We start from the raw sequence: 16,662 nt of genomic DNA on the forward strand, positions 1-16,662 counted from the left end.
TGCGCATCACCTCCACCTCCACCCACTGTCACCCGCTGTCACCTGCAGCGTGTCCTGGTACTGCACTGCCGACTGCATGGCCTCCTCCAGCCGCTCCAGCCGCTCCTTCCAGGTTTTGTTGAGGTTCTCCCAGGCACCGTTCATCTGCAAAAGCAAGGAGAGGTCATTGGGGGCTGGGCGTCTTGCCAGTGTGGGAGCCAGTTAGGCAGCACAGTGCGCAGGGTTGGATTCAGACAGGGGAGCCGCAGGCACCAAGTCCTGGTCAGCCCTGGAGATCATCGCATGTGCCTTTCTTTATTCAACTGACTCTCATGCCTGCCAAGTGGCAGCCCAGACTATTGCCTGCTTTTCAGGAATCTGTAAAGGAACCTTTTTTTGGGGGGGGGAGTGCCCTGGGCTACCTGTCCCCTGCCTGCTCCGATATCCCATTTGCAGCCCAGGTAAGCTAAGCTGGAGAACACACTTGCTAAGTATGGGTGGTGTACTGATGCCCCCAATTCACTTTGCAGGATCCCTGCCTTCCTGGCCTCCCAATCTGACAACGAAATGAGAGCAGCAGCAAAGTTCTACTGCAGACATGTCTCTTCATCAGACTGAGGAAGTTTCAGCAGTCCTCTGTGCCATAGGCTGGTTTCTACACACACTCCCACAACCCTCTCTATTCTCCATCCAGGCAAACGAGAGGCATGATCAGGGTTCAAGGACGTGCCTCTAGCAAGGCAGCAGCACTCAAGGAGAGTGTGACACCAGGCTGGCGAGAGGATGTGTGACTGAGGAAGGGTGTGTGACTTGGGGAGAGGTCCAACGGTCAGAGAGAGAGCCCAGGGGCCACAATCTACCCACCTCATCTATGCTTTTCTTCACTTCTGGTTTTTCTGTCTCACCGCAGGCAAAGATCAGGTCAGTCCCAAGAATCCGGATGAACTCCAGTTCTTCATGCAAACTGTCCGTTTCCTCCTTGATTGTCTGCAGGATTAAGGTCACCACAGTGGTTGATGTTTTATTAGCAAGCACTGCTCCAAAATGGCATCTGGGTTGCCAGAGTGACTCACAACACACATTTATAAGCCTTCTTGTTTATTAAATTGCACTTCTAATCAGAGATTAAATTTCTAAAGAAAAAAGGCAGGAAGCTCAGGCAGCAGCACACATACCTTGCTATAACAATATGCAAGGCAGTTGCCAAAGCTGCTAAATGCAGAGATTTTAAAGACCGAAGAGCAGAAATCCGTTCTGCTTTTAAATAGGATTATTTGAATCATTTTCACCTTGGGAGGCTTTCTATTTATTATAGGTGAGCGTATTATTCCATGCCTTGCGCAGCAGGCCATTCCATTTGCTTACCACAGAAATGTTTGCCTTTGCCATCCTTACCTCTGCTGCTTCAACCTGCTGTTTGATGATGGATGGGTCAATCCCCGGACTCTCCAAGTCATGGACAATGTCCTGTGTGTCTCGGATGGTGGTCAGGAGGGCAGCCATGTCATACCAAAATTTCTCTGCCAGTTCCAAGACATCCAGGAATTTAATTTCACGTTCCTCGGCCCGGGCTTTGATGTCTTCCCAGAAAAACACCATTTGGTCTAATTTATCCTGGATTTCTGAAATGGAGGAAACATCACAAACCAAAATAATGAGAATCTCTTTCCGTTGGGGTGGAATATAAGAATTTGCATGACAAAAAACCGAAAGGAGGGAACATGTAACAGTTCCAATCCCCCTGACCTTTGGCTGCCAGGTCCTTGTCTGCACCTTGCGACCGTCCAATCAGCTCCTCCCCGCGGCGTTTCAGGGCCTCAAAGGACGGCTGCAGCTTCTCCAGCTCCATGGTGGCATTTTTGTTGTCGCCAATGCACTCTCGGATCTTCTCAACCTCAGCTGGGATCAGTGGAGGCATTCGCAGGCGGGAGGAGAGGGACTCCAGAGTCTCCAGCATGGGTTCAATCTTGTCATGGAACTGAGCAGGAAGGAGGAGGAGGCTTAGCAAGGGCACGACTGAGAGGCTGCACTGAACAGCCCACAGGAATCTACAGGCCCTTCAAAAAGGAGCAGCAGAAGCAGTGCCTGTTGCAATCAGCACAGGCTTCTAGCCCAACTCTTATGTATGGTTAGATGCATAGTTTATCTGCTGTGTTGCTATTATTATTTTATAATTTTTTTACTGAATGTTATGGTTTTGATAGACTTGCCCGTAACCCACCCTGTGATCTGCAGATAAAGGGATGTACAGAAATTGACTGAATAGGTAAATAAATGCATGTCAATTTCACCCCAGAGGTGGCTTCCTGTTTCCCCTCCCACCACAAAAGGTTGCTGTCATGCCCCTCACTGAACAAAAGCAACATCTATATAGGTTTAAGAGTTTGGTCCATAAGGCAATTTTAAACTTTATTTGTGCGGGTGTGATTTTTGACGGCAGATGGATTCCTGGTTTGGTTTCATAATCCAGAAAGCTTTCAGAATAAAGGCTTCCCCTGGAAGGAATCTGTCTGGATACTGGAATACCACCCACTCCCAAAAATGACATGCACAGGGATCTTAAGATCTGAGTCACCTTACTCAGCCCTAACTGAAGTTGTTTTTACAGAAACCAAATCCACTCTGAACAAAAAGATGGGCAATCCTCTGACATCACAATCCAACTGGCACAATCCTGCACAGCTTCAAGAGCCTTCTCCATTCATGGTGACTGAAGTGGTGATGAGTGAAAGCCCAGCGATTCCCAAAGTAAATGCCATCTCAGACTCAGCAGGTGCTCCCGAGATAAGCCACTATACCCTCAAGCTGCGCCCCCTCTCCATCCAGCAATATGGGCATAAAACTGGCCTGCCTCACAAGGCTGTTGTAATTTAGAGATAATGTATGCAGAATGCTCTGAACCCTTCAAAGAAATGCTAAGAGTCACCATAATCAGATGCATGAAATACCAGTGTGCATACATAGAACAACCTCCCCCAACCTGGTGCCCTCTAGCGCAACTCCTACCAGCTCCAGCCAGCACAACCTCCTCATTCCATGTCACAAACAGCTAGTCATGGGGCATGGCTGAGAAGCTGCTGTCTGAGAACCAGGAGTGAATCACACAGTCCTTTGGATCCTGTCCATTAGCTGCATCATTCCCTCTTCAAAAACAGCTCCTCAAAGAGCAATCCATAATTAGCTGAGATGAATTTTCAGCGATGGGCATGTTGCAGGGGTGCTCCTCCTGAGAACACACTTATAGGGAGAGGGAGGGAGGGAGGTCCAACTACAGAGCTACAGGGATTCTGCTTCAACTGAACAGCAGCTGAAAGGCATAAGGCCAAGAGCAAACCTTTGTCAGTTGCCACCCCTTCTGAAGCTTAATGCTTTCCTACCCCACTGGCTTTTCTGCCTGGATCAAAGTCTGCAAAAAGAGTTCCAAAGAGGGGGAAGTCCACTCCTAATTGAGCCAACCGTTTAGCTTTTTGATGTACTTTGAAACGAATTCACACCAAGGAATTTAAATACTGTTGCACCTGGGAGGTTTTTAAGCTTTACAAAATAAGGGAGGGTGTTTTGTGCTTCAAAAACCCAACCGTACTTCCAGACGACAATAGATACATGCAAAAAACCACTTTGCAAAGAAGGGGAGCGAAATTGCTAGCCAATGAAGACACCATCGTCTCTGGTAAGTCAGATGGGAGAAGGATTGCAATGTGATGAAGAGGAGGGATTCTTACCTCTCCAATCTGTCATGGTGTGGTGCAGTCAACACAACAATGAAATGTGAAGAGCACGCAGGGAAGACGGGAACAGGCACCGAAACACACAACAGGGAACAAAATCCACAATGGGAGGGGAGATGAGACGGGAAATGGAGGAGGAGGAGGAGGAGGAAAAACAACAACTCAGAGTTAATATATGAGCAATAACCGGAACGTGGGGGGGAATAAAAATGTATTGTTTTATTCAATATATTAAACAGATGAAACACAGAACAAAACCTAGGCTAGGGTACCATAGATTAACAATGGTTAAAGTTTTACCAGCTAACTTCCAAATAGCATGCAAGACAATTGCATGGGGTGGGGGAGAGTCTGAAATGAGGTGATAAGAACAATCTGTATGATTCCTGGCTTAAGCTCAAAATCACACGACACAGAAAAGGAAATTAGCAACAGCAAAGGGATTTGTGCCTAACAAAAATCCTTTGCCAAACTTAAATGTAGTTTCCCCTTGCACTGATCTCATCCCCACCCACCACTGCTCTGGTCAGGTGAGAAAACGGGTTCACTCCCCTAAGCAAAGGAACTCACTGCCTCCTATGTCATGGGCCAACCCAGCCCTTGCCCAGCAGTTATTTGCTTCAGCAAAGGACCTAAAGAAACATTTTGTCCAAGGCTATTAGCAGAGATGGGGAAGGCGGAGGGTTGTTGAGGATCCTGGAACAGGAGGAAGAAGTTGTGATTCTGTGATCTAGTTGAGATTCCTGCATTGCAGGGGGTTGGACTAGATGACCATCAGAGTTCCTTCCATTTCTATGATTCAACAACCCCTGCCAGTCAGTGTAGACAATACTGAGCTGGCTTGACTAAGGCAGCTTCTTATGTCAGGTTGAGAAGTTGGTAAGTCTAATGCATTTGTGGGGACTGTGATCTTTCAAATAGGTGAGGGGGTGGTGGCTAAGTATATCCCCCTCCTCTTCTACAGTGAGGGCAGATTGCAAACAATCTTCACCTAAGCCCCCCATATGATACCCACAGATTGCACTGAATCATTGAAGGATGGAGCCAGGGAATCACAAACCTGGGTTGACTGTGAAACGGCCTCGTCCATCGCCAGAGCCCGTTGGCGGACATCCTCCTTGATGCGGGAGTACATAGCTTCTGCCGTCAAGTATTTCTCCTTTACCATCTCTCCTTCTTCTGGGTTCAGCTCACTCAGCTGTGGCCCGATTTTCAGCAGCTTATCAATATGGGGTTTGTGTTCTGCAATCAACTCTCTCAGTTGCTGCAAAGCAAAGAATTGCAATGAGACTCAAAGATGATACCTCCTGCTTTATGCATTTCACTACACTGTGATCCCAGGTTCACAAATCAAACAAAAGGGCAGATTCTGCAATTAAACCAACTGCGTTTATTGGCTCCAAAAAGCTAAAGAACTTGTGTTTGCTCAGCATTGTGTTATAAGATGCAGAGACCATATTAACCTCAAGCCGTAATGCTCAAAGCCAGCCTGGTGCCCTCCAGAGGTGTTGGACTACAATTCTCATCTCCTGCAGACTGTGCTAGCTGGCATTGGTGGGAATTGTACTTCAAAATATACTGAATATATACTAAAATAAAGTGTGGAAACACTGGGTAGAATTCAAGGTCGCACTAATGCAATCATTCCGCCAGCGCACGCATTTCTGCTAGCCAGATGGAGCTATCTCCCCTCCCCCACCCCCAGTGCTGCTCTGGGTTTCTCCCAAAAACTCCAGAGTGGAATTGGGAGAGGCATAGGGTGCAGAGAGCAGTCTCACTGTGCTAGTGGGAATCCTTGTGCTGGCTTCTGCTACTGCACTAGGTTAGCTGAATCCGTCCCAGACAGAATTCATAATCTGCATTGCAGAGATCTTTTATCACTACATGATTCAGTAACTACTTCTACCGTTTTCAGCAGTAAGATGAGGGCATTGTGATGCCCTCTCTCTGCTGCCTTGGGTGATCCAAAGGGGATCCAAAGAGGATTGCCAGGGCAAATTTAACTGTCTTTCCAAAATTCCAACAGGGCTTTGGGATACAAAACCCTCACCCTCCTACCCAACCAATCACTAACTCCAGTCTTTCCCCTCCCTCCATTCCCTAACCCACTTGCTTCTCTAGTTGACTGCTGCCCAGTTTCCACATGTTCTGCTCACCAACCTTCCTCAGCTTGCAAATGTCCGCTTGCAAACAACCTCCATCCCTCAGGAAGGGCCCCTGGCAAAGCTCAGCAACTCTCCAGAAGCCAAATGTTTTCATTGTCTGCACATTTGGGGCTTGCATTATCGCCCGAACACAGAGGGACTTTTGCTTGCTTCTCACAATCAGAGTTCTAAAGGTCTATAGTTTTTTAAGCTACAGATTCATACCATGGGTGTCTGCAGAACCCTTTTTTGAGGGGAAAGTCAATGCAAAGTGGGGAGCAGGCTATTTCCCCCCACCACAAGCACAAAAGAGAAAACTAAAGCCTGCAAATTTAGCCTCGTATCTCAGGTTATACAGGTGTGAGAAACTTAAGTTTTACAAAACTGAAAGCTGGTGGTCTGAGCATTCATGCTTCTCTCTCATGCCCCCACCCCCTTCTTACCCTCATATCTTCCTGCTGCTGCTTGAGGTGCTCGTGGTCAATGGCCAGAGGGGGCAACTGCCCAATCAACACCTGCGTCTCTTCCAGCCAAGGGTTGAGCTCTTCGTAGGTCTCCCAGAACTGGTTGACTAAGACCTGGGCGCGCTCCAAGCGGGCGTAGCGCTCTGAATTGAGGTGGCTGATGTCATCGTACTGCTTCAGAAGACACTCCGTCTTCTCCTGCAGGAAAAGTAAGATTAAGATGTGAAGCTCAGGGAAGAGGCGCAAGGATTAAGAGGCCTAGGAGATGTCGGGTGATGGTTTTCTGATATGAGTGGATTATGTTCCAGCCTGTTTTCCTAAATAAATCTCCCCATACTGCCTCTTGGGCCATTCACATAGCTCTTGCCACTAGCCAACAGGCACACATCACTTGGTACTCTGCATTTTGGATATAATATACTTTAAGAGGAGGGGAAATGGTCTATCTGAGTCAATGAACAAAAGCAGATGCATGGAGCAGATACCAACTGGATTCTTTTTATTTATTAGTTTTATACCCCACTTTTCCTTCAAGGAGCTCAAAGGGGTGTATATGGCTCTCTGCCTCTAATTTATCCTCACAACAATCCTGTGAGGTAGATTAGGCTCAAAGATGATGACTGGCCTCAGGTCATCCAGTGAGCTTCTTGGCTCAAATTTGATCCCTGGTCTCCTAGGTCCTAGTCCAATATTCTAACCACTACACCAAATCACCTTTTGCTTTGTGCTAACTAGACATTTCTACCTACTGGCTATAAATGCATGATGCAACTTCCAGTAGCTAAGTACTAGCAAACAAAAAACAAAAAAACTTGGCTAGCCCAGGGGCAGAACCACTGAAAACATGCACAAGTACAACAAGGCTGGCCCCTGGCTGAGTGTTGCCCTCTGCAGCTTTCTTCTCTCACACTAGAGCAGTCTTAGCCAACCCAGTGCCCTTTGGATATTTTGACCTACAACTCCCATCAGCCCCAGCCAGCACTGGGGGCTGCTGGGAGTTGTAGTGCAAAAGCAACTGGAGGGTAGCAAGTTGGTGCATGCAGGACAAGAGATTTACCTGCAGTGTGGCTTTCTGTTCTTCCCCACAGGTTCCAAAGATCTCATTCCGCTGGCTGAGCAGCTCGTCCATAGAATCTTTGTGTCGGATGATGTCAATAGAGAAAGCCTGAAAGGTTGAACAAGCACAAAGCAATTTTCTTTAAAAAGAAGTGGGTGACGAGAGACGGCACAAGCACCCTGCATCCATACTGCAATGTCATTCTTGGCCTGACTGAAGCCATCGTGCCTACACTTATCAGGGCCATAGGGTTCAAGTCTGCCTAACTCTAACCATCTAGTATTATTCAAATCAGCCTTTGCCAGCCTGGTGCCCCCACCCAAATGCCTTTGGGGTACAGCTCCCATCATCCCTAACCCTTGGCTGTGCTGGCTGATGGGTGTTGTAGTCCAAAACATCTGGAAGGTACCAGGGTGGGGAAGGCCAATTTAAATTTCTATCCCAGCCATCCACATAGTGGTACCCAAGAGATAATTAACAACAAATAAGATAAAATACAACTTGAAGAACAAAGCTGTAAAATAAAAAAACTGCAAAAAGCCCACCCCAGACTGGTAAAAAACAGATCAAGGAAACAGCCCGTTAAAAATAATGAGAACAGAATTGGATGCAATATTGCCCTGATACAGTCTGTTCTGCTAAGCTGGAGTCCAGATGCCCCCACTTCCCCCCCAAAATATTCTATTTCAACTCCCTTGTCCACAACACCCCATCCAATCTGCCCAATCTGAACAGCACCTCAAATTTTATTCAGAACCACCCAAGCCCGCTGATCCCCCCTCCCCCTTGTCCTTCTTATCCCTTTGGAGATCAAAACCCAAACACTGAGTTGGTTCCAGAAAAAGCCAGCCATTCTTTAGACCAATTGATATCAGCAGACTATGTAAGACAGTCATTACTAATCTGCCCTGGTGATTTCAATGGGCAGGAAGCATGGCTAAGTCTGGACCTAACCCATGGTTTCATCCATGATGCCTTTAGACCACCACACGACTCCCAATGCCTCAAGAAATCTCAAGAGCTCCAGCTGATGCTGATGCTTCCATGTTATTCTTCCCTGGAAGCACCCAGCCTCTCTGCTGGCTTCCCAGCACTCAGGGCCATCATCTACTCTTCTGCAACAGCACGGTTAAAAGTACCACTTTGCCCTCCAGCTCACTCCATCCAGCAAGCGTTCAACCCAGAGTCCCGCACCTTTTGGACCTGAAGCTGGGCTGTAGTCTGGTCTTGCTCCAGGCGAATTGGGCCAAGCGCCATCAGCTTCCGTTTCGTCTCAGCAACCCAGGCAAGCTCTGAATCAGCTGCCTGCTCATACTGTCCGGGGGAAAGAGAGGAGAATTTGGAGCTGACAAGGCACAAACCAGAAGAAGCCTGGCATCTGCCCTTGCATGTGGGGCAACTATGAGGCTGCATGAGCATTAAACAAAGAGTAAGGTGGGGGAAAGGAAGTCAGGCTAGATTTTGGCTAAAGTACATTCAGACCAAGCTGCAGTTTCCTCTTAGCCACAACATTGCTTTCTGACATATTCACAAGCCCAATGCTGTTCTCCAGATGCTGCTGGGACTCAGACTCTCCTTAGTAAGGTCAATGGACGGGGTGATGAATCCATCAGTAGCACCCAGAGGGCCACGTGAGAGAAGGCAGCTTCTGAGCAGTGTGTGAAAATAATTTTAAATTCAGAAGTGCTGAGAAATCAAAGTTTTAAAACTACTAGCGCTGTGCAAAGATGGAAAATTCTTAGGAATCAACATTAGTGTTTCAGGCACTTGACTGATCAAGAGATGAGATTTACAGAGTTAATTCCATATCTGAAATGAATGAATGTGTGAGAAAGTTGACCTGAAGCTTGTGGTTTTTTGCTTCACTATTCTCGAGTGAAAACTCTGTTTTTATCCAACTCTCCATCAATGACTCACTCATTACCCTTGAAACTGACCTTGGCCTCGCTAGTGTTACTCTGTCCGCAAAGCAGAAGACAGCCCAGAAAAAGGACCACCCAAGACAGGCTAGAAAAATAAACTGATTTTACAAATGTTTGATTCCTTGATAATATGCTCCATGAAGAAACATTATGTTTTGTGATTTGATGTGTATCCTGTGGGTGAGATCACATGCTTTACTGACTGGCTGTACACATATCTTTAGTTCTTGTGTTTGTGGCACATTGTACCAGTCCCTATTACAGCTTATTGATGGCAGAGTCTCCTGTCATCTGCGTGGAGGAGCAGGACCTATTTTCTTTTTAATTTAGAAGCCTGCCCACTCCCTGTCTTCTCTGCACCAAGCCCTTTTCCACAGAAGGTCCTTATGAGGGAAGAAACACTAAAAAAGCAAACTCTACCTGCTGGGACCTCTGTATAGCAGCATCTATTTCTTCCACCCTTTGCTTGATGGTGTCACTGATCATCTTGTAGCGCTCATTAGTATCCGAAACCAACTTATCCAGCCCTTCGCGGGCACGCCAGGGCACCAGCTCCAGGAGGGCACGGCTAACTTCATTCACAGTATCCAGGATAAGCCTGTGTTCCATCACCTCCTTCTTCAATTCCTGGAAAAGAAAAGGAAAAAAGGTCCGGTTGTCTGTGGTTGTGAATCCACCTGCCCTTTGGGTTGTGCGAGAAGGGTATTTTTTCATGATCAAAGACCAGCACAGGGCCCCCTGGTGTTGGAAATCCAGGCCTCCATTTGATGAAATGGACAGAGGTATTTCATTTGTAGTGGAAGGAAAGAGGAAAGAACATTTCCCATCCCAGCAGAAGTGGGCAAGGCATCTTCCTGGCTGTGGATCACAGGCCAGTGTATGATGACAATCACTTTTACTTGCAGGTGCTTTAAACTAAAAAGCAGACATAGCTGTGTCAGTCCATTAAAAAACCCTCCAAAGTCTGCAAATGCCTTTATTAGGACCAATCTAAAAGCTTCTAAGCTCTCCATAACTCTTCAGAATATCACACAAAGCTGGGAGTATGGACAATTTTTTTTTAAAAAAACCCCAAAACCCAGGGAAGTAGAGCAATTAGCAAGCCATGAAGTCAGCACTTGTAGACACATTCCAAGAGGAGGATTGCAGACTGAGAAGGTTCCCTCTCTGATACTACAAACAACAGGTTACACAGCGAGGCTCATTTGGTAAAGTAACAATGGCTTCTTGCCTGCTGAGAAGTCCTAGAGAACTTACAAGCTGGTCACATCTTTGTGAGTTTTTGGTCCATTAGTTACTAACTACTTAGCACACTCCCTGTTACTACCAAAGCCCACTCTCCTTTGAAAACACTCTGCCTGAGAGTGGAATGGCTCCTGACCTTCTGCCTCTGCTGGAACTGAGGGATCTGCTCCCCGACAGGAGAGTGCCCTCCACCCGATGTCAGCTCCTCTTCCACCAGACCCATCCAGTCTGTCAGCTCCTCGTGCGTGGACTGGAACTTGGTGGCCAGCTGGCGGGCCTGCTCCAGAGTGCGGAGAGCCTTTGAGCTGGCTGTGGTGATATCCGAGTAGCGGGTCTTGATGCCGTCCAGCTTCTCCTGGATGAGCAGCACCTCTTCCCCTGCAGGGAGCCACCAAGTGTTTAGCTGCAGCAAGCTCTAGTCATTTGGTTTAGAGACTTCTTTTGCTTTGCCTCTTTATCTGCAGGCTTAGAAACTACTTCTCAAACAAAAGCTACCGAAGTAGAATAAAATAAGATTAACTCCCCACATGTTATAGACTCAATAAGCTAAAAACAATAAAACAATTTCTATACTTAATGTTCTAGAAAATGACAAGCCTTCTTAAGCAAAAAGCAGCAAATACTTGGGATTTAAAGCCCCTGCTTTCAACCCCACTCCTGTTTGCCTGAAGCAACCCTTTATAAGAAAATAAGAAATGAAGTGGGTGAATCTTTTTTTGGGGGAAAGTTGTACTATGTTCTGCAGCCATTGGCACAGAGGAGTCAATGAAGAATGACAGGAAGGATTGTGGGGAGCACAACAGGTTGGTTAGCCTTACCTGTGGTTTGCTTCAGAAGGGCCTGCCCGTTCTTAATGGCCTGGTCTACATTCTTCTTGCGGTTCACAATCTCATCATTCAAGGCCTAGGCAGGTGGGGAAAAAACCTTGTGTCAAAGGCAAGTTCCCCTGGAGAGGCTCCTCTTTGACCAAAACAAGTTTCCCCCACTGGGGCTCCAACAACACCAGCACATTGACGGAGTAAAGGTGGCACCCAAGAGACACCTGTGGCTCCCTTCCACACAGGAAGCCTCTGGGAGGGGACACAGAAGCAGCCTGAAGCCTAAGGAAGGCAGGGCATTGATGATGCTCACCATTTCCACCAAAAAGAAGAGGAGGGAGTCTTAGGCAGACCACCACTGCATCAAGCTAGGAGGAATACTTACACCAGCCTTTCCTAACCAAGTCCAAATGTTCTGGACTACAAACCCCATCAACCCCAGGATCATGGGGCTGATGGGAGCTGTAGTCGAAAACCTATGGGGAGCGCCAGTTTGGGAAGGGCTGCTTTAAGCAGAGGGTGGCAGCCTTCTAAAAAGGCTTAACTGGGACAAGGGTTGGTCATCATTCTCTCTCTTTTTTTTCCTTTGGCACAGAAATAATACCGGCTTGTGTGGTGGCTGTGTGGGGGCAACAGCAAGGGTGGGGCTGGTGTTCTAGGGAGATATTAATGGCCCAGATCAAAATCAAAAGACTCAAAGCAACAGAAACAAAGGAAAAGATAAGAAGAATAAGAATACATCATGGAAGATGGGAAAATATAATAATAATAATAATAATAATAATAATAATAATAATAAATCATGAAAGATGGGAAAAGGAGTCAGTACCAGGTGGTCGGCATGCTGCCTCTGCAGGATGTCCCGCTTGTAATCCTTGACGGCCACTGAGCTGAGCTTGTCCTCAACCTCAGCCAGCCAGTTGAGCACCTCCACCTCGTCCTCCCCAAAGAGCCGGGCGTTGGACAAGGCCTGGTCAAGAAGGGCAGCCTTCCGGCCACACCGGTCGCAAACCTCTGCATACCGGGACTCAAGCAGGTCAAGCTTCTCAGCCAGCGAGGCCTGCTCAGCCTGACAGCTCAAGGAGGCCAGGGACTGTCCAGTGTTGACTGCCAGAGCCACAGCTGAGCCATGACTCTCTATCTCCTCATCGAGGGCCTGGAGATCCGTGAGATGGTTTAAGAGAAGGGGGAACACAAAACAAGCAGACAGAAACTTATGACTGAAAATGGAATAAACGGGAAACAAATCTAAAACAAAACTGAGAAATGAGTGTGTCTGATGATCATGCAAACTCAAAGTAAAAATATCCACCCACAAGGGCAATAACATATATGAAATAAATTGTTTAAATAAAGAAAAGTGAGAGATGGGAGTTTTGTTTCATTCTTCTCTGGAGGCCAGGTAATCTCATGAACAGGAGTTATAGCTGCAGCTGCTATTTTCATAGCTTAAAGAGGAAAAGTTACTGAATTTGGGAAAAGGTGTGTGTGGTGGGGTGTATCTCTCACACAATTCCCTTCTAATGAGCCAGGATTCTTCCTACCCAGAGACCCCTGATTGACACCAGCAATGATTCCTTCTTGCAATTGGCTGAGCTGACGTGACATCACTCAAGTGTTCAAACACTCTAAGGCTGCAATCCTATACACAATTAGCTGGGAGTATGTCCCACTAAACCCAATGGAACTTATTCCAAGCAGACCCATCTAGGATTGCACCAAGTGCAGGATTCTAGGATTTAGTGATATGGGCAATATGGTAGGAACTACTAAAGTTAAAAACCTAAGAACAACCCTGCTGCCGGATTAGTCCAATAGATCAGTATCCTGCTCTTATACTGGCCAAACGAATGCCTGTAGGAAGTCTGCAAGCAGGACCCAAGTGTATCGGCATTCTGCCTGTCTCTGATTCCCGGCACCTGCTATTGAGGGGTATACTATGTCTGACAGCGAAAGCAGAACGTAAGTCATCATGGGTAGTAGTCACTGGCAGTCCTGTCCTGCATTTTGCTTCGATACAAACCATGAGAATCTTCATCCTGAATTCCAACCAACTCAGCTTGGCTTAAGGATTGTTCCGTTATGACATGCATGTTTCCAACCCCCCCCCCCAAATCTTATTCAGGTACCCAGGTTCCACAGCAGTAGCTATTCTTACTGAAGTGCCTACCACACAGTGCTCCCCCATCACCCCCACATTGCGCAATTCCTTGGCAACCCTTCGCCCACCTTATGCCGGCTTATCTGCTGCTGGATCTTGGCCGTCTGAGTCCCAATGGGCTCAGAGTTGGCCAGTTTCTTCTCAGTCACCGACAGCCAGTCAGAGATGGGCTCTGATGTCTCGTGGAACTGCTTGGCCAAAACCAGGATCTCCTCCAGCTGATTTTGCCTGTGGCAAGAAAAAAACAAATCCATCAGCAACAATTTGGGGGGGCGGGAGAGAGAGGAAGAAGGTGAGGCTAATTTGCCATTGCTGCAATAACAAAGAATGAAATGAGCACCCAGAGTATTTATCCTGAGAAAGTTGAGCAGATAACCAGGTTCAGCTTTTGCACCAGGGATTCTGCTAGAAAGCATTTTAAGAGACTCCCAGGACTGGCTGGAACAGCCTTCGCCAAGATGATGCCCTCCAGATGTTTTGGACTACCACTCCCATCAGCCCCAGCCAACATCTGGAGGGCATCATCTTGGCAAAGGATGGGCAAAAGCCTCTAGGGTCATTAACTCCACCCCCCCTTTTTTGAAGACAGGATTAATGTATCAAGAGCCTGCCTCATCAACCTTTTGGAGTTCGAGAGTGCCAATAAGATTTGGAGTGCCAATAAGATTGCTGAAACATGTAGTCTGGCAGACACTGCATAGTTGAGCTCCCTAAAAGTTTTTAACAAGGTCCCTCTCCCCAAACACTTCTGAATAAACTCAGCAGTCACAGGGTGAAAGGAAAGATCCTCTTAAGGATCAGCAGCTGGTTAAAGAACAGGAAACAGAGTGTGGGAATAAACAGACAGTTCTCACAATGGAAGGAAGGAAGCACGCAGTAAAGTTCCTGAAGGATCTGTGCATTGGAGCTGATGGTGCCCCTGAACTTGTTCAGGAATGATCTGGAGACAGGAGTGAGAAGGGAGCTGACAAAGTTTGTGGATGACACCAAAGTATTCAGTATGATGAACAACCAAGTGGGCCATGAAGAGCTCCAAAAGGATGTCTCCAAAACAGGGCAAGGGGTAACAAAATGAGAAATGCAGTTCAATGAATATATGAATAAAGTGATAGATGCATGAAGCAAAGCAAAGCAAAGCAAAACAAGACAAAACAACAACAACAACCCCCAAAACCTTAATGATATATACACTGATGGGGCCTAAAGTGGTGATGATTGACCAAGAAGGGAATTGTGGGTTCAGTGAAAATATTGGTAATTTTTGTAGCCCCATGCAAAAGATCTGATGGTCTGAAATCTCATGTTTAGACATGGTGGTGCTGAGGAGGAGTGGGGTTCCCCCTTCTCTATGTGAATGAAACTGTCTAGGAAATGTGGGAAAGCCGGGGGGGGGGAGGAGAGACACACAGCTTGAAGAAATTGCTGATATAGGCCATTCTCAAAGATGTTGCACTTGACTCTCTGTGGAGTTGCTGGAATGCAACTGCCAGGTTAAAAAAATATTAATGATAACCCTTTCCCTGGATTTTACACTTCCATCTAATTCCAGAGATGTGAAGAAAAGCTTCTCTCTTGCGCGCACACAGCCCCCCCCAAAGCAAAGCGGAAACTTCAAGGGACAGAGGGAGGGAACCTGCAGCTCTCTATGCCCAGAACATGGTTCCTTAGCCCTTTTTTTTTGGTCTGTGGGTTGCTTCACATATGTGGGAAAGCTGTATGTATGCAGTCATGTGTAATGATGAGCCCACAGGTGAATCAATATAAATTGGGTTTGGAAGAAACACTCCATCCCAACCCCAAGTACTTGAAAGGAGGAGGGTGAGGTAGCAGCTTGGGGGTAAGCTAAAGGCCAGCAGAGAGTAACACAGAGCTGATGCACAGGTCAAAATCCACTAACATAAAGTTCTCCTGCACTGACTGCCTCCTCTAAAATGAACCACAGCTGTTTTCTGTTCTTGCACAGCTACCATTCATTGAAAGGGGACCCTCCCCTTTTTCTTACATCTGCAAGGGAGGTCTTGAGGACTGCCCTCCACAGACATTAAAACATCCTGGACTGGCCCTGGATGGCCAAAGGTTACCTGCTACCACTGCTGGTTTTATTGGTATCTGAATTCTGTATTTTTGTTTTATGCTGATTTAATCTTATAGTTTGGTTTTGGTTTATACTGCACATATTTCTATCTTGGCACCTTCGGGTGAAGGGCAGATGATAAATATTTTAAAGAAGAAAGAAATAGTGTGGCACAGAAGCGTGTTCCACATGTGCTGCTCATGGTGCTCTGGGACTCACAGGATCAAGAGGGGGTTTTTTGTGAGTTTTACAAGCAGGAGACTCTCCTGCAAGTAGTGCATCCCATCCTGCGGACACAGTTTGTATTCTTCAGTCCTGCTAACCACACTCAGTTGCAATGTCCTAGCCATATGGCTCAGAAGTTCAGAGTGATTTCATTCAGAGCACAGGCATGAGACGGCATCTTTAACAGCTTGTTTTGCAAAGTTATTGTGTGCAATGCACAGGCAGTCACAGTTCATAAAATAACTTGTGTTATGAAACAGCAGGGTTACCAGAGCAAAGGGCCACAGCTCAATGGCAGAGTATCTGCTGTGCATGCAGAAGCCCCAAGGGGTCCAGCCCCCAGCAGCATCTCCAGGCAGGGCTGGGAAAGGCTCTCTGCCTGAAACCCTGGAGAGCTGCTGCCAATCAGAGTAGCCTGTACTGAGCTAGATGGACCAATGATCCAACTCAGTATAAGGCAGCCTACCAAAAGAACATCAAAGTATACTTTGCGGGGAGAGGAGAGCGCAAAGCAAAGGTCACTTTCTCTCGCTTCAGTGCTAAATTACAACAGACAAGCTTGCATCCTACAGGCCTTGTAGCTTACCTGGCTGTAGCTTTGCTGAGAAGTCCTGCCCAGTGGCTTCCAAGGCTCTCCAGTTGGGCAACTATCTTCTCCCTGTCTGCTGGTTCAGCAGACTGAGCTATTCTCCCACCCTCTGCTTGGATCATCTCGACAGTAGCTTTCCGATCATCCAGGAGACGCTGGAGCAGCTTTGGAATAAAGTATTAGAAAGTGATAATTATTCTGCTAAGGAAGGAATTACCCTTCTGCTTTCAGTAAGGCCAACAGTCCCCAGGGTTCT

At 46.9% G+C, this 16,662-nt stretch overlaps 1 protein-coding gene across 22 annotated transcripts in view; it reads right to left on the bottom strand.

Annotated features, from left to right (window-relative positions):
- The window catches only part of MACF1 (microtubule actin crosslinking factor 1), a 291,360-nt gene that overhangs the window by 28,517 nt on the left and 246,181 nt on the right, over positions 1-16,662 (bottom strand). For 17 of the 22 annotated variants that reach the window (XM_053399045.1, XM_053399042.1, XM_053399052.1 and 14 more), the window contains 14 exons: positions 16,404-16,570; positions 13,587-13,746; positions 12,187-12,513; positions 11,358-11,442; positions 10,676-10,917; positions 9,715-9,921; positions 8,567-8,686; positions 7,373-7,480; positions 6,295-6,513; positions 4,768-4,971; positions 1,726-1,957; positions 1,375-1,601; positions 844-966; positions 43-144 (listed from right to left, as the gene is read on the bottom strand). In XM_053399045.1, the coding sequence (XP_053255020.1) occupies positions 43-144; positions 844-966; positions 1,375-1,601; positions 1,726-1,957; positions 4,768-4,971; positions 6,295-6,513; positions 7,373-7,480; positions 8,567-8,686; positions 9,715-9,921; positions 10,676-10,917; positions 11,358-11,442; positions 12,187-12,513; positions 13,587-13,746; positions 16,404-16,570 (2,523 nt within the window). Of the gene's footprint in view, positions 1-42; positions 145-843; positions 967-1,374; positions 1,602-1,725; positions 1,958-3,040; positions 3,711-4,767; positions 4,972-6,294; positions 6,514-7,372; positions 7,481-8,566; positions 8,687-9,714; positions 9,922-10,675; positions 10,918-11,357; positions 11,443-12,186; positions 12,514-13,586; positions 13,747-16,403; positions 16,571-16,662 lie in introns of those variants that run through there. The other 5 variants (XM_053399053.1, XM_053399041.1, XM_053399043.1 and 2 more) reach the window with 2 other exon arrangements.

This window comes from Podarcis raffonei, chromosome 8 (assembly GCF_027172205.1).
Source record: "Podarcis raffonei isolate rPodRaf1 chromosome 8, rPodRaf1.pri, whole genome shotgun sequence".
Taxonomy (NCBI): domain Eukaryota; kingdom Metazoa; phylum Chordata; class Lepidosauria; order Squamata; family Lacertidae; genus Podarcis; species Podarcis raffonei.